The 25,198-nt window shown below is 42.3% G+C and overlaps 1 protein-coding gene across 2 annotated transcripts; it reads left to right on the top strand.

Annotated features, from left to right (window-relative positions):
* The first annotated feature begins 1,708 nt into the window (after positions 1-1,708).
* pdcd6ip (programmed cell death 6 interacting protein) lies at positions 1,709-24,968 on the top strand. 2 transcript variants are annotated; one of them, XM_050034221.1, is made up of 18 exons: positions 1,709-2,017; positions 5,773-5,827; positions 5,914-5,983; positions 6,816-6,943; positions 8,890-9,043; positions 9,696-9,796; positions 13,079-13,195; positions 13,350-13,572; positions 15,074-15,197; positions 15,515-15,692; positions 17,285-17,396; positions 18,036-18,205; positions 18,624-18,872; positions 20,644-20,778; positions 20,973-21,067; positions 21,301-21,418; positions 21,532-21,740; positions 23,831-24,968. In XM_050034221.1, exons 1-18 carry the CDS (start codon positions 1,812-1,814, stop codon positions 24,009-24,011), a joined length of 2,625 nt encoding a protein of 874 aa, XP_049890178.1. In that variant the 5' UTR covers positions 1,709-1,811; the 3' UTR covers positions 24,012-24,968. The 2 variants fall into 2 exon arrangements, with proteins under 2 accessions (XP_049890178.1, XP_049890177.1); XM_050034220.1 differs by having other exon boundaries at positions 13,064-13,195.
* The last annotated feature ends 230 nt before the right edge of the window (positions 24,969-25,198 follow it).

Genomic DNA, 25,198 nt, shown 5'->3' with positions numbered 1-25,198 from the left:
ATTTTTCACCTGGTTGAACAGCCATAACTGCATTTATTATACATATGTTGTATTTATACGGTGCATGAGCCGTAATCATCAACTGGGCAGAGTGGGCAACTGCCCTGGGACTTCGGGTCACCTAGTTCACTGTTGACAGTTTTTATTGCACGTCTAATTATTATCTCCTGGGCTAATGCAACCTTAAGGAGCTTTTAATCTTTTAACCTTACCTGTTATGACATAGTTGATGTATTTTTCTTGCCCAGTAGTCCTGATTGTACAATCACGATATTCAAATCAGCATTCTTGCTGTACTACATGGTTTTCTACTTTGTGTCTTGACTGTACATGATGGTTGTATCTGCTATGCAGCTATGTCACACTATGTACCCAAAACAAATTTCCTGTTTGGGACAATAAAGTTCATCTTATCTTATACTTTTAGGGGAGTGAATACTTAAATTATATAAAAACAAAATGGTTGGAAAATGATGGGAAATAAAAAGGTATGGAAAATGGTCATTTTTAAATAAAACTTGATAATAATTTATTAAAAAAAAAAAGACCCAATCTGTTATCATCATTATCACTATCATTATCATTATCATTATCATTATCATTATCGTTATCATTATCATTATTATTATTATTATTATCATTATTTTGGGGAATAAAAAGGTATGGAAAATTTAATTTTAAAAAAATGACCCATTCTGTTATTAATATTACTAATACTAATAGTACTAATAATGACAGTGGGATGGAATATCATAATAATAAGCAAACTTTCAAAATAATTATGGATGGTTTCACAATTCTATGACTACATTTTATATTTTTCTATATTTATTAACTTGAGTAGTTGAATTTTGTATTCACCTATTTACATTTACGGGACGGAATACATAAATTACATAAAAACAAAATGGTTGAAAAATGATAGGAAATAAAAAGGTACGGAAAATGGTCATTTTAAAATAAAACTTGATAATAATTTATTTTAAAAAAATGACCCATTCTGTTATCATCATCATTGTCATTATTATTATTATTATTATTATTATTATTATCATGGGAAATAAAAAGGTATGGAAAATGGTCATTTTTAAATAAAACCTGATAATAATTAATTTTTAAAAATGACCCATTCTGTTATTATAATACTATAGTAGTAGTAGTAGTAGTAGTAGTAGTATATCATTATTATTATTATTATTATTACGGGAAATGAAAAGGTATGGAAAATATGTAATTTTTGCTCTCAGGCCCCATATTATTATCATTATTATTTATTTTTATTTTTAATAATAATAATAATAATAATAATAATATAGAATGGAATGTCATAATGATAAGCAAACTTTCAAAAATAATTATGGAATGGTTTCACAACTTTATCGTTACATTTTATATTGGTCTATCTTTATTAACCTGAGTAGTTGAATGTGGTATTCATCTATTTACCTTCAACCAGGGGCCATTTTGCATAGGAATACTATACATTAAATAGAAATGGAGAGTAACAGGGGGGTTTACAGGCCCACCAGCTAATTTTTGCCCTCAGGCCTGCTATGGGGTTAATCCGGCCATGCTGTGCAGTCATGGAAATAAAACAGTGGCTGTGATCAGATAAGGCTAATTTTCCGCCAGTCCAGTTCATGTCTCATTAGCACCGTACTGAGTCTGCGCGGTGCGCCTCTCCGTTCCCATGACGTAATTTGACGTTCCCTGTCAGGATCCAGGAAGTGGGTCGCTCGCTGTTGTTTGTGTTCGCTGGTCGCTAATCGTCTCTGTTTTTCTGATTAAATAAATCGCTTTTACGGGCCGAAATGGCGACGTTTATTTCAGTCCCGTTAAAGAAGTCCTCCGAGGTGGATCTGGTGAAACCGCTGTCGAAATTTGTGACAGCATCGTACCCAGCTGGAGAGGAGCAGGCGGAGTATATCTGCGCCGTGGAGGAGTTGAACAAGCTCCGCAGGAACGCGCTGGGAAGGCCGCTGGACAAACACGAGAGCTCCCTGGAGATACTGCTCAGGTAGGAAGTCCTCCGTCTGTAACACACCTGAACTAGCTGCCATACTGTTAACAATCAGACCGACCTTCTCACCCGTCGCGGCGAGTTAGCCAAGTCATTGCCGCACCCAGATGTGTTAGCTTGTAGTTGCTAACCTGGGAGCTAAAGTTAGTCATGCTAACATGCTAGGAGGTATTCTCACCATAATAACTGACTCATACGGTATTCACGCCAAGTTTCCTGTAGAGGCTAACAGACTGTGCTTGTTTACTTGTATAACTGAACTGTCAGGGACTTATTATGTCAAATTAGCCATGTTAGCCAAGCTAGTTATGGGCTCTTGCTTTGGCTTGTTCATGAAGTGACTCCATGTGAACTCTACCTTAGCATTATAAATAGCCTGAACGTTCAACTTAAACTTTATTGTCCCCAAGGTGAAACACAGAGCACGCACAGACTTGAAAATCAAACACAATAAGGTGCTTTAAGTATAAAACAGGAATATATAAACGCCTACAGGAGCATGCTACCTGCCACACAAGCTAGAATAAAACTGTAATACACCAGTGACAGTGTAACATAAAACCTGGAGTTAAACTAGTCATCATTATTCTACCTCATCTTTAATCAACCATGCTCACCTGCCAAGTTTTATACAAAAGACTGATCATCAGCTCCTCAGTTTGATGTCACAACACGAACAGAGGTCACAGCTTTCAGCAATAACTTATGAATTAACACAGAAAACCATCTGCCCACAAATCCATTCATGCATATTCAAACTCATGAGCACCTTCCAGGTATATTTATCCATGTATCTACACAGCACCAGAGAGGAAGTCAAAGCACAGCTCACTCTCCTGTCAGATGTCACAGTGGAGGCCTTCAGTCCACTGGTGGCCACATGATAAGACATCTACAGTGACTTGGGGAAAAAACAGCAGACGAAGCAAAGTGACTGTGTGTATGAGACTCAAGACGCAAGAAGAGACATGAGCAACAGAGGAGGCTGGTATTTACTCTGCCAGTGGATTTTATATCATAAATAGCTGCTGTGGTTGTAACATACAACTACACACACACACACACACACACACACACACACACGTAGTGTAAAGAGCAAAAGGATGTCACTGTGCCAACCACTTTGCATAGAGGAACTGTGACATAAATAGGATTCATGTTTGCTACACAAAGTTCCTCTGTGTCCCATGCTCCTCTTACCCCTCCCTGGCTGTTGTTGTCTGCTGTCATGCTCTTATGCAATTACACAGACTTATAATAAATTAATGACTGAACACTAATGCAGAAGGCCACTGGGATCAATGCTCCTTATCCTTCATATCATGTCTGAAAACCTTGCTGTTGTTTGGCTCAATGATATCCAACATACTGAATTCCAAGGTGACGTATAGATGCAGACTTTGTCCTCTCTCAGTTGAGTCTTTCTTCTCTATGACTCATGAGTTATTTAATGTACAGGGTGAGCCCAGATTACGTAAGCCAAGTATGCACTTGCAGGATGCCAGTCTTCCACTTTTCTCCACCGTGAGCTGTTTTATAGCCGCAGTGCAAAGTGAAACTGTCCAGCGTGTGCCAACATTAGGCTCTTTAAATGTTTAAAATGATACCAGCTCAAGGTGCTGGGTGTTAAGTCGCAGCTTAACGGGAGTAATGCAGAACATGTATTTACTTTTAACACAATAGGTTTTTTCACTCAGGACTTTGTAATGCTTTTTTTTTTTGAGACATACTACATGTGAGGCCAGTAATTGGTGGCTGATGGTCATGTTGCCCAGATTCAGTTGAGTTTATTATAGGGACACACAAGGGCTTTACCAAATAGTTTGAAGCTTCGAAGCTTCATTCATAATGTTTGAAGTCTAAATCAACATTTGAATGCTGTGTGAACCCAGTATTTCTGCTCAGTGGCAGGTAAAGATTAGCCTACACTAATATTATTGGTATTATACTATTTTAATAATAAGACTCCAGTGGTGGCACTTGTAAATCCAAACATTTCTAATAACTCAAAGTTTTGTGTTTTTACCTCACAAAATGCTCTGCTTCAGTCCATGTTTTCTGAGCTTTAGCCTTTCAAAAGCAACGTTATCACTGCAGTCAAAAACCCGTTTGCTCTCCCGCTTGCCACTCACACACTTGTATGAACTGAACAGTCTTGTAGCAATCTAGCAGCTCCATAATTACATTTATTCATCAAAGAAAACTGATCTAATTTGCATTTAATCTAATGAATCACTTTATTTAAACTGGGGATTTTGTTTAAAGATTTTTTTGTTTTGTTGTTTTCTTTTTTTAGGTGGATGACAGATGACAAACATTCAAAGCTTCATTTGAAAACCTCAATTAAAGCTTTGAATGTACATAAAATGGCGTCCAGTACAGCCCTAGGATCAGTATTGGCCCCAGTTTGAAGAGTCATTGCAATCTCTCTGAACTAATGTTACCTCTGCTTAAAAATGATCCCAATACACGCTAGAGAGAAGTGGTGTCAGATCTATTGACACATGACCTGAGTTGAATTATCAATAATTGTATCAGGAGAATAATTGCTGAATAAGTTCATCCCTGGTTTATGTTTATAGTTAAAAGACAGTATGTGAGAGACATTGATAGAAAGTTTTTTAAAGTGATATGTACTGCCTAAAAAAAGGAAAGATTTCTCACAGGATCTGAAAGATTTTCTCTCTGTTTTAATCCGGGTTCATAACTAACTAACTAAACTTACTCACTCAAAGGCACAGTGATGTTGAAATGCTTTGTGTGTAAGATATCAGGGCTTTGAGTCAGTAGTGTATGTGGTAATATGTGGTCCTGGCTAATTAGCAACCAGGTGGGAACTAGCATGTGTGTCCGTCGCCGCTCCTTGGCTCCCTGCACATGTCGTCTGTTAGCCATGTGCCAGGTAGCCAGGGCAACGGGCCTATCCTTTTCAGAGCCGCGCTGACACACAGCTATTGTGTCACCATGGTAACCATTGTTGTGTCCAGGCTTTTTCTTTTTGTCTTTAGTTAACTCAGTAGGTGCACTCGATCTCAGCTTTCCTCCTCGTGTAACTGAATGGGAAACATAAGGATAAACTCTACATGTTTGTAGCTCTGTATATAAAGCCAGTCTTTGTTTACTTATATGTTTGCACTCCAGTCTGTCCTGCCAATGGAAAAGCACAATGGATGAACTGGTAATGGGGGATTCCCTAACTGGGCCTTATGCAAGTTGTCATTTCTAATAATAGACTATTCACATCGCAGACGCAGAGACCGATAAGATGAAGAGCTGAGCTGTAATTGACTCTCAATGTGTGTGTGTGTGTGTGTGTGTGTTTGCCTGTCCTGATAATTTTTCCTGACTCATTGTCAAGTGTTTCTGACATGACAGAGCTTCCTCAGGCCTCAGATCTGCAGCTATGTCGTAATAATGACTGCCCTTGAACCTAGTTTCTCAATAATGACTTACTGTATGGACTCATCTCTTGTTTCCCATAACTTCACTTTAACTAAATGGTTCTCAAACTGTGGGGTGGACCCCTCTTGGGGGGCATAGAGGCACTCCAGGTGGGGCGTGGATAACCATGGGAAATATATGGAGTCAAATAAAGTTAAATAAATATGTTTTATGTAGGGAAAGTAAACTAAACCAAGACTTTGCTGATGCTATATGATGACATATGATCCGTAGAAAACAATAAGAGGTGTCATTGGGTTTAGACATGTTGGGAAACTGGTTTTAATGCCACCATCTCTATCTACCTCCAGATACTATGACCAGCTGTGTGCCGTCGAGCCCAAGTTTCCCTTCTCCGAAAACCAGGTAAGTGATTGGTCACCGCACATGTGGGTCAGACGAAGTTCCCCAAAAGAAGACCTTGGAAACAAAGCGTCTTTCTGTCTCCACAGCTCTGCCTAACCTTCACATGGAAGGATGCCTTTGATAAAGGATCGCTGTTTGGCGGCTCAGTCAAGCTCTGTAAGTGCGACCTCAAATGCATTTGTGTCCATGGGAGAATATGTGTGCATGTAACTGTGTTTGTACGCGGATGTGGTTAGCTGCATATTAGGAAGAGTTAAAGCCAGTGAAGGTCTTTGTCCTCAGGGTGTATCTGTCTGACTATTTAATACTGTCCGTGTATTTATCTCTTTGTGTCCCACACACACACAATGAGAAACAAAGCTTTCTCACACTGAATAGATCCCTGTTTTATTTTGCGTCCAGAAACAGGCCTGACAAGGTGTCTTATAGGGTTTACAGAAAAATTAGCGACTGAAGTTTTGTGAGTAAGAGCCAGAAAGACATGACACGAGGTATATCATGGTGAGAGGCTAACTGCTAACAGAGAATAACATTCTTCAGACTGCTCTTTGTTGGGTTCAGTCTTCACATTTATTCTGTTCACGCCTGTGTCTTTTGTCCTCTGTGGTGAATTGTGGGAGCTCATGTCTGTGGGATTTTTTTTGTGTGTGAGACAAATGTAGAATGAAGCAGTAGAAAGTGTTGCTTAGAGAAAATGCCAACCCCACACAATGAGAAAGCATTCGATATCTGACAATGGATGAAAGATAGATGTCACATTCCCCTCTCTGTCTTCACTTTCTAGTTGTGGGAAATAAACTAAAACAGTTTCAGGGTCACAGATTAAGTGGAAACTTGGCAGTGTGCTATGAAAGTGTTTTATTCTGTAGTTCAAGTTGTCCCTGAAAAGAACCATAATCTCTCTACAGACTCAGATAAAAGGCACAAAAAGGCTCTCTGACAAAAAATTTCTCACTCTGGTGTGTTTGTTTGTGTGTGCGTGTTGCAGCTTTGGCCAGTTTGGGCTACGAGAAGACGTGCGTGTTGTTTAACGCAGCAGCGCTGGCCAGTCAGATTGCCTCCGAGCAGAACCTGGACAACGATGAGGGCCTGAAGGCTGCAGCCAGATACTATCAGGTGCGCACACTAACACACAGTGACATGTATTGCTTGATTTTAGAAATTCTTGTGAAAATGACTGTACAATTATGACTGTTTCCAATATTATTTTGAGTTGTTGCAGCTTTTTTTACATTTTACAAACTGGTTGAATACAAACCTACATTTATGATTGGTATGGTAACTCATGCTACTGTGCTTTACACAGCACAACATGTAATCTGTCATTTTGTGTTTGTATTTCCTGATTATTTATCAGAAGCAAAACCATAGCTGCCATTCATTCCTCCGCTTCTCAGCCCGCAGAGACAAACGTGACATAAACAAACAAGAAAAACTAGTTACACTCTGTGCGTGTAAAGACAAGTAAAATGCGCCAGTGTTCACTCTGTCAATCATCAGTTAATATTGCCACTGAGATGTTCATACATTCATGTGGATTCATTCAAGTTAATTTTAGTGTTCAGAGATGCGAGCTGTCAAGGTCTGTTGCAGCAAATTTGCATCCTGCATTTTGCAATATAAGATTGTTTCCTCGTGTTAATTTTGACATGTTTCACGAACCCAAATAAACTCTAGACTTGTGACTAGTGATGTGCACGATTAAACGTTGCTACTTTTGTTAGTTGGCGCTTTCCAACACGGCACCATTTCCAAACTCTCCCTCTCCCCATTTCTCTCCCTCAAAGACCTGGAGAACGTCACCCACGCTCTCATCTCCTCCTGTTTAGAGTACTGTAACTCTCTGTACACCGGTATCAGTCAGTTCTCTCTGTCCCGCCTCCAGCTAGGTCAGAACGTTGCTGCCAGACTCCTCACAGGAACCCAGAGGAGAGACCATCACACCTGTTTTGGCCTCTCTCCACTGGCTGCCTGTTAAGTTCAGAATTGACCTTAAGGTTCTGTTTGTTTACAAAGCCCTTAATGGTCTGGTCCCATTCTACATCGCGGACCTTCTAACCCCCTATTCTGTGCCCAGGTCCCTCAGGTCAGCTGACCTGGGGCTCCTGGCTGTCCCACACTCCAGACTTAAGCTCAGGGGTGATCGTGCCTTTGCTGTGTCTGCCCCCAAACTGTGGAACAGCATCCCCCTCCCAATCAGATCTGCCCCCACCATTGACTTGTTTAAGTCCAGGCTCAAAACCTACTTCTATTCATTAGCGTTTGAGTCCCCCTGATGTGGTTTTCTCTGACGCGTACCTGTGTGTGTTGTCTCTAAAGGTGTGAGCTGTGTACCTGACAGTTATGTTGCCTCTCATGTATGTGTTTTTAGCATTATATTCCTTTTGTGCAGCACTTTGGTCAATGTAAGATGTTTTTAAATGTGCTTTATAATAAATTTGAGTTGAGTTGTCAGTTTAACTTATTATTAAGACTTATATTGATGTACATATTTAAATGACAGATTTGCATAATATGGCACTGAAATGTGACGTCTTCCCAGTTTTTAATTAAAAAAAAAGTATCCGTTTGCTACCAATTTAACAATGCAGAATTAGAAAAACATGCAATTAAAAAACAGACATTAAAACCCCCTTAGTGACCTGTTTGCCCCGCTCTGCAAGTATCAAGGTGGTAATTTTGACAGAGATGACATCTCATAAAAGCAGTACAGTGTGGCAGTGTATTGATTTGCTAGAAAATAGAAATAAGGTTGTAGGAAGGCTGTGTCAGAATAAACTGGCATATACAACGTTGTTTCGGGCATAATGTGCCATGTTTATAAAGAATGGTGCAAAGCACCACAGCAGCACTTTAAATATAATTTGGTTATCAAAACGTGATTTCAGATGACTCTTAGAATTCATGCAATATTTTTTGGACAGTGTTTGACCCTTTGGAAATTAGTGGTTAGGAACATCCCTATTTGTGAGGGATTCATCAGCTATTAGCAGCTGCCAATCACTGACAGTCTTGTCAGTCATGCCTCACATGTTTCTTTCTTTATTTGTGTCACTGTCCAGCTGGCCAGCGGAGCGTTTGGCCACATTAAGGACACAGTGCTGTCAGCTCTGAACAGGGAGCCCACCATGGACATCTCTCCCGAGACTGTGGGTACCCTGAGCCACATCATGCTGGCCCAGGCCCAGGAGGTCTTCTTCCTCAAAGCCACCTCAGGTACCAAATGACAAATCACTTAGAGACCGTTAATTAGAAACTGCTGCGCTATCATTGTGCTTTTCTAGTTTTAAAGTGCATAGTTTACTCATGTTTAGCAAGTTTACGGACACTGGTATCACAAATCTGCCAGTCAGTTAAATATAAACGAAGCAGAACAGCTGCACTTTGAATAAAAAGCATCTTTAATCATGCACATTTTCCCTTTAGATTCATTTGTAGCGACGGCAGTAGGTAGTTTTGATCCAGGTTGCACTCAGCCTCTGTCCCAATTCTGTCGACAGACTTGCTTATTAGAGGTTTTAAAACACAACAGTTTTGTAGGTTACATCATAAAACAAGCTCTCGTTTAGAAAAATTAGGCCTATGTTTTCTGCTGAGGGGGAGAGTTTTTGTTGTAAATTAGTTTCAATGCTTTGTAAGATGTAGGAGCAGTTTAATTGGGGTGATGTGAAATACATGTAACACGACAGACAGCAGCTGCAGACCGCTCTGAAAACCACTCGGAGAAACAAATCAGTTCAGTAACCAGTTAGCAGATCACAGGTGTGCTGATCAGCTGGTGATGTGTAATTCTCAAGAAGACAGCTTCTTATCTTAAGTATGTTTTGCTTCATTTGTACTCTTAAAAAGTGTCTTGTTCATCCCATAGATAAGATGAAAGATGCTGTCATCGCAAAGCTGGCCAATCAGGCAGCAGATTTCTACGGCGACGCCTTCAAGCAGTGCCAGTACAAAGACAACCTTCCCAAGGTATGTGAAGGATGCACACACAGCTGCACACTAACCCTAACAGTGCTCAGTCAGCCATGTGTTCAATGTGGTGGACACGCATACAGAGTCTGGGTTCTGTATGGTTTGGTGTGTGTATCGTCCGTCTGAGTGTGTATTGTTTTGTATGGGTGTAAAATAGACTTGAAGAGCGATACTCAAGTTGTGAGAACGTCTCTCTGTTCTCATTGGTCCATTTCCATCCTGTTCTCACTCTGATTGGTCGGTTACTACTAAGCTGCAGTTTAACTAGTTCTCACTCTGATTGGTTTCTCATCATCTAATCATGGGCATCTGAGGTACTTACTGTCTGTCTAACACTGTAACTGAAACACTCACACTCGCACACACAGCCTCAAGTCTGCACCACAGATTTAATATTTTGAGGTTAATTAAACCAAAGTTAAGGGAGAAGCAGGGTTGTAATGTGCACCAGCTGTTCATAAGTCTTTCTTATAGTGAATTTAAACTGAGGCACAACTTTTCAGATGTAAATCCGTCCTTTGTGCACACATAAATCCCAAAAGCATGTTAAAATTAAACGTCATTGTCTTCGCAAAATTGAGCTCAGACGAACCATATTGCAGACTATACTACAGAATACCCATCTTTCTCCTGATTGTCTGAAAGATCCGTTCATTTCACAAAAGCATAAAAGGTCCCCAAACCTTTTCAAACACACCGTTTCCCTTTTTGTATATATGTCAGTCTTTCTAAAGGAACAGTAATTTGTCTAACCCCGCGTGTAACACCAGAGGCCTGTACTACGAAGCCAGTTCAGCATACCCAGGATATCTTTTGAGAGAGCGAGAGCGAGAGAGAGAGAGAGAGAGAGATATAGGGGGTCTTCCGGCAGACTACGCCTAAGTCAGCCTAACTAGGGGCTGGTACAGGGCAAGCCTGAGCCGGCCCTAACTATAAGCTTTATCAAAGAAGAAAGTCTTAAGTCTAGTCTTACATGTGGAGATGGTGTCTGCCTCCCGGACCGCAACAGGAAGATGATTCCACAGGAGAGGAGCCTGATAGCTGAAGGCTCTGGCTCCTGATCTACTTTTGGAGACTTTAGGGACCATGAGTAACCCTGCGTTCCCAGAGCGCAGTGTTCTGGTGGGATAATATGGCACTATGAGCTCACTAAGATATGACGGAGCTTGACCATTTAGAGCTTTATAAGTTAGCAGTAGGATTTTAAATTCAGTTCTGGATTTTACAGGGAGCCAGTGCAGAGAAGCTAAAACAGGAGAAATATGATCTCGTTTCTTAGTTCCTGTTAGTACACGTGCTGCTGCATTCTGAATTAGCTGGAGAGTTTTTAAGGACTTACTAGAGCTACCTGATAATAGAGAGTTACAGTAATCCAGCCTAGAGGTAACAAAAGCGTGGACCAATTTTTCTGCATCTTTTCGGGTCAGGATAGGCCTAATTTTCGCAATATTACGCAGATGAAAAAATGCAGTCCATGAGGTTTGTTTTAAATGAGAATTAAAAGACAAATCTTGATCAAATGTTACTCCGAGGTTTCTTACGGTAGTGCTAGAGGCCAGAGCAATGCCATCTAGAGAAACTATGTCATCAGATAAAGAGTCTCTGAGTTGTTTGGGGCCAAGAACAATAACTTCAGTTTTTCAGTTCGATTACAAGACAGTAAAATGTCAGTGGCGTGGGATGAAACAACAATGACATGACATTGTTTTTAAAATTATTTTTAAGATATTTTTTTGGGCCATTTTGCCTTTAATGGACAGGACAGGTAAGCGTGAAGGGGGAGAGAGAGAGGGGATGACATGCAGCAAAGGGCCACAGGCTGGATTCGAACCCGGGTCGCTGCGGCAACAGCCTTATACATGGGGCACCTGCTCTACCACTAAGCCACCGACGCCAGAGCCCTGGAACGATGAAATTATTCCACTGACCTACAACAGCATATAGGCTTCTCTTCTTTACCTGTCACTCTGGACTTTCATCCATGGATACTTTTTTCGTCAGTGATCTGATTGGTCAGAGGTCGGGGTGTTGACAGGCTGTGATCCGATACCCTGAAGTTGTTCAACATAAGTTGCCACAGTGATTTATCCCGGTAAAAAGAGAACCAGCTTCATAGTACTGAAAACCCTGAGTTAACCCCAAAGTTACCTAAGTAACTAACTTCAAATCCTGCTTTGTAGTACAGGCCTCTGGTTTGGAGTCCACTGGAATGTCTTTTGAAATAATCTTTTCTATTGTTTTTATAAACTCCTGTCTTGAAGATTTGATCCTACCGCATTGCCAAACACAATGAAATAGTATCCCCTTCACCTTAGTGTATTTTGTGCATAAATATGGGACATTATATTATGTAAAAATTGAGAGATATGTTCGCATAAGTCTTTTGTACCGTAACTGCCATAACTGCCATAACTGCCGTAACATCTTGTCATACCGACATTTGAGGTGATTTTGATATTTTGCTTGACCCCTAAAACTGTTTGTGTTTGATGTTATGTTACAGTTTGTCATGCTGCAGTGAGAGCAGTTTATCGCCTTTATTTTGATAGTGCTATTAATTGTTGGCTTCATTTTCTGACAGACTTTTTCTAGCTTAGACAGTATTTACGTTTTAATGCTGCAACCTCATTTATTAAATCACCTTTTGGAAACTAGCTGGTAGATACTAAAAATGTTGGAAGGGCTTTACTCATAAAAAAGGTACTAGATTTATGGACAGCTGGTGCAACACAGTTCCCATCGTATGTACTCTGTTATAAAGCACGTAGTTCTCCTCCGTGACGATGGCTCTGCACACAAGCTACACACAGAAAATGAGGCCAGGTATATTACCACATATCTGAAAAAACTGTCTGTGTCTTCCCTGAAATCAACCACACACAAGCACCGCCACAGTCACACACTCGCACACACACATGTATGGCTATGGGAGGTTTGATGAAGGTGTAGCAGCTTCTGCTAAAAGATTAAACACTCATGGCCTGTTCTGTTTTCTCTCTCGTTGTCTTCCTTTCTTTCTGCATCCCTCGTGGTGGTGGTGGTGGTGGTGGTGGTGTTGGCATTGGTTGTGCGTGTGCTCGTGTTGTGTTTGCACACCTCTGACTGCTTGTGCCTGTTTGTGATTGGCTTTCGTGATGTCATTTGTGATTTGACCTCGCTGGTGTGCGTCTGCCATTTTGTGGTTTGCCTTGCCATCGTGCGTGTGCGTGTATATATCTGTTTGCGTGCCTGCGTGTTGCTCTGTGGTTGCCTCTCCCTGGTCAGTATTTTTATTTTCAGGAAGTGCTGCCGGTGCTGGCCGCCAAGCACTGCATCATGCAAGCCAACGCTGAGCTGCACCAGAGCGTCCTGGCCAAGCAGAAGAAGCGCTTTGGAGAGGAGATCGCTCGCCTGCAGGTACACAGCTTTCACTTCCATTTCTATCTCAAATGTCTTATGTAACCTTCAAAAAGCTGGACAGATATTAGATTTTGACATACATGCCTTGAAGTTCCACATAATAAAACTAGAACGCTTATTATTATTATTAATCTATTTTTTGTCCCTCCAGCACGCAGCAGAGCTGGTGAAGACGGTGGCCTCTCGCTACGATGAATATGTGAGCGTTAAGGACCTGAGTGACAAGATCAACCGAGCCCTCACCGCAGCCAAAAAAGACAATGACTTTATCTACCACGACCGCGTGCCTGAGGTCAAGGATCTCGAGCACATCGGCAAGGCAGCGCTGGTCAAAGCCACCGCCATCACACCTCCACTCAGCCAGAAATTCTCAGGCAAGATGCACAAACACTCAACACAGTTCCTATATTGTTTGACTCACTTAGAGACACTTAGTTTTATGTGAGTACGAGAGACAAAGAAAAGTGTTTGCCCTGATAAAACACCTTGTCAAAGTCCATGTCGGTTACTTATTGTTCATGGTTCAGGCCCCCAGAAAGCAACTGTCATAGGAATGAATGGGGCCCCTCCTCCAACGCTGTATTCAGCTCTCTTTATACATCTATGTTGTGGTCAAAGAAAAAGGCAGCACCTTCAAATAGAGCCAGGCTAGCTGTTCCCCTTGTTTCCAGTTTTTACACTTACTCCGTAGCCTACGCACGTCCCCTACGCCGTTGTGAGTATTTATACTTGTGCAGTGGCGTGTCTGTGTCACTCTGCAGTTACACCTCCAAAACACTAGTCGGAGGCAGGGTTTCTGTGAAGTGCTGTAAAGTTTAGTTGATTCAAAACACACATTAAACACACATTAAACATGGCTTAATAGAGACAGTTTCAAACACAAGTACACAAATCAGCTTCACTATAACTCGCAGCATTCACAGACAAACACTTGCCTTTATCTGGACACATTTTCCCCACAAATACAACATGCTAATGTTATTAGCACAAGCCTATGGCATTTTACATTGTATAAATTAGCCTAGCAGCTAGCAGACTTTCCCTCTTCTTATACAAAGCCAGGGACAACAGCAACATTTAACAAGGTAACAGCACATAATTTGGCTCCATTACAACTCACAAGATTCACCAATAAAACAACTGTCTTATACTCAACGTTTTCTAAACAAATACAACATGCTAACGTTATTAGCACAAGCCTATGGCATTTTACATTGTATAAATTAGTCTAGTGACGAGCGGAGATTTCCTTTGTTCATATGAAGCCAGGATAAATTGCACACAAGACTTACAATGCTATTTTTGTGGAGGCTTTATTGTCTTCACAATTTATTGTTTCTTATCTGTGAAATTAAATAAAAGCTTTGTTTCCACTGAGGGAAATGGTTTCAGCTTACAGAAATAAACAGGAAGTCTGCGTCGCTCGATGTGTAGTTACATTTCTTTGGAGGTGCACATCAGGCTACGGCGTAGGCTCCATGTATACGCCGATGTAACAGCTTCAGTTGGCATTTGTGCTTCTTAGTGAACTCTATTTTTCTTTCACATAGTACACTGCATAGTATGTTGTTTTTGTGATATTCACCATGATTTACTGTAATTAATTTTTATCATTAAGTAAAAATGTAGATTTCTGTACCCAGATGTTTTAAAAACAAGCTGCGAGCTGAGAATTTCTGAAGCAAATTCTAATTCAAAGACACTTAATATAAGACACCCTCTTTGTTTCAGTGCAATCTCATCCAAACTCTCTAAAAACATAACCTCAGACTTACTGTATAGGGACTGAATGACTCCAGATGGGATCTTAACCACAGCTCTCTCTATGTGGCATGTGTTTTTAATCAGTTGTTTATGTTGTTCCTGTCTCTTCAGACTTGTTTGAGAAGATGGTCCCCATGGCGGTGCAGCAGTCCATGAGCATTTACAACCAGAGGAAGACTGAGACTGTAAACAGACTGGTGGGGACGATGAGAGAGGCCACCAATCTCTGCAATGGGTACGCTGTCCTGTGTAGTACATGTTGTTGTGCATGTGCATGTCATTGTACATGCAGGGGGAATTGCCTTCCTGTGGACATGACTGTGAACGCTTGTGTCTCCATGCATGGATGGATTTATTAGAAATTCAGAAACATGATGGCGTAGCAGGCACCATTAAAATGTCGATAGAGATGCTTGTGATTTTAATGTAGTGCCCTTAATAGCAGTCAAGTACTTGTATCACTCTATTTGATTGCGCCACGAAGTGCTTAACAGTTTGGGTATTTTGGAGACAGCAATAACTGACTGTGTGTGCTTTGTGACTGTCCATCAGGGTGTTGGCATCCCTTAACCTGCCGGCTGCTCTGGAGGACCTTTCAGGAGACTCTATCCCACAATCCATTGCTGAGAAGGCCCGAGCCATTGTGCAGCAGGGAGGACTGCAGAACATTGAGCAGCTAATCAAAGACCTGCCTGAGCTTCTGACCCGCAACAGAGAGATCCTGGACGAGGTCAGACACACAGGAACACACTGGATTATACACACGCTGCTGCATGTTGTAGATCCCGTAACCAGTGATCTCTCATGGCTAAGCTGTGACCATGAATTTATTTAAAAAGTAAAGCGAGCACTTTTAGAACTTCCGCCTTCAAAACAGCTTGTTTGTCATATGGCTGTGCTTTCTTGACAAAGAAGCATATGAACGTAATGCTGTTCAGCAGCTTTTCTACCACCACTACCAGAAGAACACATGAATGTTAAAAACTCATAATTGTCCCCAGTGGCGGAAATCCCAGATCAGGATCATCACTGAAATCTAATCCACTGATCTTTGGGCCAAGGACTGTTTGTCTGTCAGCTTCAGCCAACCCTTTATTTTTTTAGACATCTTGCTAAAACAGACGGGAGAAAAAACATAAATGCAAACTGCTTCCAAGTTTGTTGGCAGAGTTGAGAAGTCCACACCAAAATGTCCTAAATTCCCCCAAAAAGTAGTTTTGTTGTAAAAGACAAAGAGCCATAACTGAAAAATGAAAGTGGAAAAAAAACAAAAAACAGAAAAGTGTATTTCTGCCAGCCAACTAATATTTATGGGTATTATTAGATATGAAAGATGTGCTGGAACAATCAATTGATTGATTTAAAGAAAAATTTAATCCATCCACCCTTCCATCATCATCCGCTTATCCGGGGCCAGGTTGCCAAGCTTAGCACCCCAGATGTCCCTCTTCCTAGCAACACTTTCCAGCTCCTCCTGGGGGACCCCAAGGCGTTCCCAGGCCAGATGAGATATGTAATCCCTGCAGTGTGTTCTGGGTCTGCCCCGGGGCCTCCTACCAGTTGGATGTGCCTGAAACATCTCCAGCGGGAGGCACCCAGGAGGCATCCTGATCAGATTTCCGAACCACCTCAACTGACCCCTTTGGACACAAAGGAGCAGCAGCTCTACTCCGAGCTCCCTCCAGATGTCCGAGCTCCTCACCCTATCTCTAAGGCTGAGCTCAGCCACCCCACGGAGGAAACTCATTTTGGCCGCTTGTATCCACAACCTCATTCTTTCGGTCACTACCCAGAGCTCATGACCATAGGTGAGGGTTGGGACGTAGATGGACCAGTAAATTGAAAGCTTCGCCTTTCGGCTCAGCTCCCTCTTCACCACGATGGAACGGCGCAGCACCTGCATCACTGCAGAAGCCGCACCAAACCGCCTCCAAAACCACACAAAGCGGTGCGCTGGTGCAGAAAACTTAATAAACACAGGAAATGTTCATTATCAATTTTGATAATCGAATAATTGTTTTCATCAAAGAAAAATTTAGCCGTCCGCTATTTTCTGACATTTTATCGACAAAATAATTCATTGATAAATCACTAAAATTAATTGATAATTGTTAGTTGCTGCCCTACATGACATCATCAGTTTATATAATTGCAACGAGGTGGCTGAGTAGGTATACTCTGAAAACAGTTCTCAAAACTCAGATAATACTTACACATGACTCTCAAATGACAAAGCAATAATAATAAAGGTGTAATCGTTTGAAGGTCTACTCTGTCTATCTTTAAGGTACTCAGTGTGTTTGTATGTTGTGTTGTCTTCAGTCTTTGAAGATGCTGGACGATGAAGAGACGACAGACAACGAGCTGAGAACCAAGTTCAACCAGCGCTGGAACAGAACCCCCTCTGGAGATCTCTACAAGCCCCTTCGTGCAGGTACACACCGTAGCGTGTATAATAAAGATGGACGACATGACAGCTCCTGAAAAGTGAAGCCAAAACATCATGATCGCCCCTGATGGCTGGCTGCAGTATAGGTCATAAACCCCGCCCCTCTATGTTAGCAGATGGGACATGGCCCAAACTAAAAGATCTAAGTACACCTCAGATACATTTACATCTGTCGTTTTAGTTTTTATTACACTGAAGTATGTGAAAATCTCGTTATTTAATGCTATAAAAAGGGGGTTTAACATCATGATTGACAGCTGTGTGCCAATCAGTGTACTCACGATCAATAGAGCTGCTCATGATTGGTCAGATAGATATGTGGGCGGAAACTTGATATTTCAGAGATTGCTATTGCACAGACTCTGGCTCTAAATGACATCACCAGCACACAATGGCAGCGGCTATGTCCAGGATATTTTGGCTTCATTTTTGTACAATGTGATTATGTGGAGACGTGTCATCCATCACAGTCTCTGTACACACACACACACACACACACACGTTTCCTTTTTGTCGTGCTTCTTTGTTCCTTAAGTTTGTTCTGTCTCTTCTCCACTGTTGGCTGAACAATGCTCCTAGTCTCTTAATCTTTCCTTACCTCCCTTCCTCCCTTCTCTCCCCCAGAGGGCGCTAACTTCCGCAACGTCTTGGACAAAGCAGTACAGGCGGACCAGGTGGTGAGAGACCGCTACAACACCCACTGTGAGATGATCGCCCTGCTGTGTAAACCAGAGAACGAGCTCAATGCTGCCATCCCCTCCGCCAACCCGACCAAGACACTGCAGGGCAGCGAGGTTTGTCTATATATGTGTTTGTATGGACAGATAACGTAAAACTTTTTATTGGTACGGTTGGTTTTTGAGTTCAGGATGTCTCACCTCATCCTGAGGTGTTTGTGTGTGCTACATAAACGTAGACTCCTGCTGTACAGAAGCACCCAGTGGACACTGTGTGCTTTATGGCCCCGGCCCTCCTCCCCAACGTAGCTCCATTTTTCATTTTGTTTGCTGACTTTGCATGGTGTGTCACGGGGGAACTTAAATAACTAAGCAAGCAGAACTGGGAAAGCGCGAGGAAGAAGTGCATGTCCCCCCCACAGCTACACTGTGCTCATGCTAAAGTGAAAAACAGCAGTATATTGCAGTCATCATGAGGGCGAGAGGTCAGGGATCATTGTCGGATAGTTCACTGGTCTCCTCCATCTTCACCCAGGTAGTGAATGTGCTGCGCTCCCAGCTCAACCAGCTGGACGAGATAAAGGAGGAGAGGGATACCCTGGAGGGAGAGATTAAGGGCGTGACCTTTGACATATCTACCACCTTCCTGACCGCGCTCGCCCAGGACGGGGCCATTATTGAGGAGCAGCTGTCGCTCTCCCAGCTCGACCAGTTGTACGGTAGCTACAACCAGAGGGTACAGGCCAGCCTCCGCATGCAGGAAGAGCTACTGGGGCAAGTTCAGGTAAACAAACACACAAACACACACAGTTTGGGAAGATTGTTGTTTCAGAAAGAGAATATTCATTTAGCAGAGAGCATTTCTTATTCAGGTTGTGTATCAGCAGTTTTCTACCCTCTACCAGCTTAAAGGGAACCTCTCATGCTCTTTCCTATTTTCTGTTATATATATATCATATTACAATGTCAGATGCTCACAATAGGAGTGGCCAGTGTTCCAGCTAAGTAAAGGTAACTTAAACGTATGTCGAAGTAATACCTGTGAGCACACACCTCAGGCTTCAGACCACTCTGAATTCTCTGTTTCCAATGGGGTTTTTTTCTACACAAAACAAGCTGACTTAGGTTTCTTTACATGGTCATCTGCTCAAGGCGTGTTTGCTGCAAGTGTCAACATCAAGTAGCTTTCACTGCTACTAGGGCTGCAGCTATCGTTCCTTTTAGTAATCGAGTATTCTATTGATTATTCTGGCGATTAATCGAGAGTAATCAGATAAGAAATACTGCGTGTTTTCTTTAAATGACTTTAGCTTTATTTAAAGGACAGTAGTGATATATGAAAGGGAAAATAAGAAAAGTCTCTAAAATGAGTGAAATGAGCAACAAACCTGTTTGCTTTTTTGAAAGTCAGAGCTGTCAACCATCACACAATCAGCATGAGAGTCACACAAATGACTGATTTCACACGCACTCACGCTACGGCGCTATTTCTCATGCTGTCAAAAATAATCAATGTTAGGCAGCAGCTCACTACAAGTAGCAACATTACGAATTTAACGGCATTCTCAGTAGCGTGGAGGTAACGTCACTACTTTCTGTGTCAAATAGCTTTTCAGTAGTGAAGTTAATTAATTGACGGAGTGCCATGGTAGCGTCCACAAAAGTTACAAATTCTTTTTCCCAGGAAAAACTCTGAAATGTTTTGGATGAAAGTATGGATAATAAAACTGAGAATAAGTAATGTCACTGACACCAGCGCCATATGGCTCGAGGCTTTTTAGTAATTGAATTATTCAAGTTACTTTTTTACTTTTCAGCCCTAACTGCTACATGTAGCTACATGCTAACGTCAGGGAAACATGTACTCTTGGTTGCAGATGTTATCAACTTCTCCCGGGTCCACTTTCGGATCATTCTGCTGAAACATGTCCAGTTGTGTTTCAAATTTATTGGGGATTTTTCACAGTAAAAAGTGCCGGTAATCGGGACATAAATGATGCAGAGACGCCGAGATACAGAAGACCTGGAAACACTGGCTAATCAGAGCAGACTGGGCTTTTTTTTTAAGAGACAGGCGCTAAAATGGAGCATTTCAGACAGTGTGAATACAGGTGCACCAGCTCAGACAGTGTGAGGAAAATAAAGTATTTTTGACAGTTGGAGCATGTAAATGTGTTCTGGTAGAAACCCAAAATACAAGTATGAACCTGAAATTGAGCAGTATAGGAGGAGATGCACTGATCAGATACTGATATTGGATGATGGTGACTCATTTAGCTGCATCGGGTGTCAGCGACAATGGGCCTGATCTTCAGTTCAATTCTATATATATTGCTACAGCAGCTGAAGCTACAGCTGCTGTAGCAGATCGCACAGGTGCAGATAAAATCCAAAGAGTGAGTGAGACCCAGTTTACCCTCTCAGTGGCAAAGTGCCACTCTGTGTGAAGAAATAATTTATAGAATACTGTGCATAAATATCCTTGTGTTCTTAGAGGTGTCAGCAGTTAATCTCCTCAACCTGTGATCTGTTTTCAACGTGTGATCTCCTTCCAGATGTCCCACCAGGAGTTCAGCAGTCTGAAGCAGTCCAACACGGAGGCCAACCAGAGGGAGGAGGTCCTGAAGAAGCTGGCTTCAGCCCACGACAGCTACATTGAGATCACCAGCAACCTGCGCGAAGGCACCAAGGTACTCGCTCAGCACAACACACCGGCACACACGTGCCTCAGCAAGGATGCGCTGTGCTGCAGTAATGCATATCTTGTTGGAAACTTTCTTCTTTTATTTGTTTAGGGTTGTTTTGTTTTTGTTTTTTTTGTGAGTCAAGGTGGTTTGCAAGTTGGGTGATTTATTGTTGTCCCCTTTTGTTTTTCCCTCCTCAGTTCTACAACGACTTGACAGAAATCCTGCTTAAGTTCCAGAACAAATGCAGCGACATCGTTTTCGCTCGAAAGACAGAGCGGGATGAACTACTTAAGTATGTACTCACCTGGTTTTTGTCTATTTGATTGGTTTGTGTGGCAGTAATATGAGCTGGCCTGGGAGTAAAGGTAGGCCAGTCAGCAGTTTGTGTTTAGTTTATAGTCTGATTTAGATTTTAACACTCTAGGCCAGTTAGTTCCAAGGTGTGTTGCAGTGTAAGAACACGGTGAATATGAAGGAGACACTGCAGCACAGTCACTGTTTGTGATGCTTGAATTCTTGTTTCAGGGACCTGCAGCAGAGCATCGCCCGAGAGCCCAGTGCTCCATCCTTTAACGTTCCCGCCTATCAGAGCACCCCAGCTGCCCCCGCTGGCGGCCCCACCCCTGCACCCAGGACCGTCTTTGTAAGCAGCCACTCAAACAAACGAAAACAAAGCCCAAACGTTCAGTACGATTCCAGCAGACATGAGGCTGATGGTTACATATTGATCTGTCTGTTGTCTTTGTCTCTACCTAGGCCCAGCAGCCTCAACAACCACAGCAGCAGCCCCAGGCGAAGCCCATGCCCCCAGCCAGGCCTCCTCCACCAACCTTCACCCCCCAGGCAGCCTCCACCACTCCCACCAATGCACCACCCACTGGCCCTCCCAACACCAACCCACCACCTATGGCCCCACCATCCCAGGCTCAGGGACCACCTTACCCCAGCTATCAAGGCTATCCAGGGTGAGTGTCACGTCACAACATCCTTATTTCTGAGTACAAACTGACCCACATAAGTACAGGACAGAGAGAACATGATTTCATTCTCCCCCACAGCTCCTTCTTAGATTGTTGATGGTAAAAGAAAGTCCTTCATTCAGTCTAAATCAGTTGACCCCTTAAGTCTCTGCTCAGATACATGGTTTGGCTAGAAATTACTTTTAATATATTAAAGGAATAGTTTGGGAAATATGCTCATTGGCTTTCTTGCAGAGAGTTCGATGACATGTTCACTCTCATGTATGTACAGTAAATAGGTAGCTGGAGCCAGCAGCACCCTGTTAAGCGGGATTTATAGTTGTGCGGCAGACCCTATGCCATAGCCTACGCACGTTGCCTGCGTCATTGTGAACATTTATACTTGTGCGGTGGTGTGTCTGTGTCACTCTGCAGTTACACCTCCAAAACACAAGTCGGCGGTGGAGGTTTCTGTGAAGTGCTGTAGAGTTTAGTTGTCTCAAAACACACCTTACACATGGCTTAATAGAGACGATTTCAAACACAAGTACACAAAACAGCTTTACTATAACTCACAGCATTCACAGACACTTGGGTTTATCTGGACACATTTCCCCACAAATACAACATGCTAACGTTATTAGCACAAGCCTATGGCATTTTACATTGTATAAACATTTCTGGGGAGCTGCACGTTAGGCTACAGCGTAGGCTCTGCGTCGACATGGAGCCGACACCGTAAGCTAATTCCACAATAGCTTAGCATGAGGACTGGATCTAAGAGAGGCAGCTAGCATCTCTACAGCTCACATATTAACACATTGTATCTGTTTTGTGCCTTGTTGTTTCCATGAGGTTGCAAAGTAATCAGCCTTGACGCCAGGGAAGCTGTTGCCCTTCACTTTGACTATCAGTATGTCTTACATTTCAAATTAAATGGATATAACAAGTTAATTATTGAGCTTTCAGTGTGCTGGTACGTGGATTCTTTTCAGACAGAGCCAGGCGAGCTCTTCCAGTGTTTCCCACAGAAATATACTATACGGCGAAAAGGGCACAAAAGTTTTTTACTACATATGAAAAAAACACAAATACACGAGACCTTTAATGCGATGTTTTGTTTCATTGAACATTTCTATTAATTTCATATACATTATACATATCATTATGCTCTTCTTCAATCAAACATAGAGCTAGTCTTCATCATCTCTGTCTGTCTGCTCGTCTCTCTAGCTGTGTATAGACACAACTGACAAATATGTGGAAGGAGTACGTAATTAAACAATCACAATTATAAACAGCAGTGATATCTGGCTATTTTTAATAAACATAGTGAATTAACAGATTTTGAAATTTTATCATGTGGAGGGTAAAACACGGAGGAATAGAAGCTCCAGGAGGACAGCAGGGAGATGGGCTGGAAAATCAAAAGATCTGGCAGGCATGGGTTGTTTATTTTATTATTTATCATATTTGATCATTTCGGATATAATAATATCATTTATATAATTTATAATTAATTATCAGTGCGTTTTCTTGCCTCATTCACTCGTGGAGAAAGTAGGCCATATTGCGAGCTGGTGTTGTGTCAAAGACAGTCTCCCAGTGAATGTGTGTTTCCACCTTCCTAAATCTGGACCAAACCTCATCCCTGGCGCTAACTAGGGGTGCTAACCTGGGCGCTACAGGAAGCATCTTTTAATAGCAGGAGAACACTGTTATACAGGGGAACAGACTTTGACACAACACTGACACTTTGGGGCACCTCTGCCACAGCTGTGGTCATAGGTAATGGATCACGGATGGCATTGTTCTCTCAGATGGCGTGGATAGAGAATTAAAAAATGCTAAAATGGGTCGCCAAATTTGCTCTTTGCAGCCGTTAATATACCTGGGTGCCCCATCCAAGTAAAGTCTCATGCTCCAGCTCCGTACTGAACCACACAGAGATGAGAGTAGTATTGATCTTTCTGTTTTACTCTTGGAAGGAAAAGCAGATAAGCATATTTCCCAAAATGCTGAACTATTCCTTTAATACTTTAACTTTGGTTATTATCACCTTCACATTTGTCTTCTCTGTTGTGGTGTCCACGCAGGTACTTCCAGATGCCTATGGGCTACAATCCCTACGCTTATGGCCAGTACAACATGCCCTACATGCCCTACCAGGCAACTCCAGGACAGGGTGGCTACCCAGGAGCCCCTCCTGCAGGACAGCCCTACCCTGGTTACCCCCAGCAACCCCCTCAGCAGCAGCCCTACTACCCTCAGCAATAACTCCCCTCTCCATCCCCTCATTCCTCTTCTCACCAGTTAACACCAAATAAAAAAATCCCCCCCAGCAATAACACTTTATCACCATTAGCTCCCTCCCCTCTCATCTTTTGTTTTCTCTCACTAACAGCAGCTATAGAAACCCGAGTAAAGGGCGACCTTGGAGCTGCTTTGCACTTCTCTCTGAAACCTTTTATTAATTTGCCACCTCTTACTCCTTCCTCCTTTTCATTTCGCCCTCCCTTCTCTATCCGGGTTCATGATTTCTGGGTTCTGATGGCACTTTTCTTAAACTATCTCAACTTGCATCAATGCACTAACCCCCTCTTCTATCTGTAAGGTTATTTTTTTACGTACTCATTTTCTAATGGTTTATTAATTGTTTAATTTAAACCCTAACTGGTTTCCACTGATAACTGACTCTTTGTCTGGGCTGGACTGCTGTACAACACTCAACGGAGGCGCACAGGATCCTAGGATGGCTCTTCGTTTCCTGGTTTGGGTGTATGTGTTGGGTGGGTGGATGGGTGGTCATTGCTTCAGTGATGGGAGGGCACAGCCACATCCTCACCGCCCCACCCACTCAATCAACCCCCAGTGCTTCTATATCAACTATATTCCTATTTTTGTAATGAATACTGATGCCTCGCTGATGTATAAACCTATAAAAAAAAGAATGGCCTGTAGGTTTTCTAATGTAGATGATGACTGTTGAGAGTTGTGCTCTCTTTTTTCTTTCGCTCTTCTCTCTCTCTCTCTCTCTATCTCTCACCCAGGGAATGTTGGTTTATTTCTGTGTTACAATCAGAGGCTATACAAGTGGCAGAAATGGCTCTATTATATAAATATATGTATAAATATGTGGTTAACCGAGACACTCTGTGTGCTGCGCTCTCATGCTCTTTGTGTTTATTTTTATTCCTCAGCTCTAATGTGATTAAAAAACATCAACTGCCAGCCAGAATTTCTCTGTCTCTACACGTCGGATGTCTTAATTGTGTGTGTGTGTTTCTATCAAACTGTGGAGATCTGTAAAGCAGCCAGAAGAGGGCAGTCCTGCAGCTCACAGAGGGACCAGCAGCTGAGCAGCAGTTCACCTGCCATTGTTTCTCCTCTCAGCCAATCGGGGAGTGAGTTGTGCCATCCGACTAATCGGATGCCTTTTGACCTCCCGAGCATTGGGGGCAGAT

The sequence above is a fragment of the Epinephelus moara genome, chromosome 22 (genome assembly GCF_006386435.1).
Source record: "Epinephelus moara isolate mb chromosome 22, YSFRI_EMoa_1.0, whole genome shotgun sequence".
NCBI lineage: Eukaryota > Metazoa > Chordata > Actinopteri > Perciformes > Serranidae > Epinephelus > Epinephelus moara.
This window is presented reverse-complemented; position numbering and strand designations above follow the sequence as displayed.

Excerpts from the sequence above, each read along its gene's own strand:
- pdcd6ip (XM_050034220.1), top strand. The coding sequence starts at position 1,812 with ATGGCGACGTTTATTTCAGTCCCGTTAAAGAAGTCCTCCGAGGTGGAT. Across the intron at positions 17,397-18,035 it reads CTACAAGCCCCTTCGTGCAG|AGGGCGCTAACTTCCGCAAC; the intron begins GTACACACCGTA and ends TCTCTCCCCCAG. Across the intron at positions 18,873-20,643 it reads AGCTACTGGGGCAAGTTCAG|ATGTCCCACCAGGAGTTCAG; the intron begins GTAAACAAACAC and ends ATCTCCTTCCAG.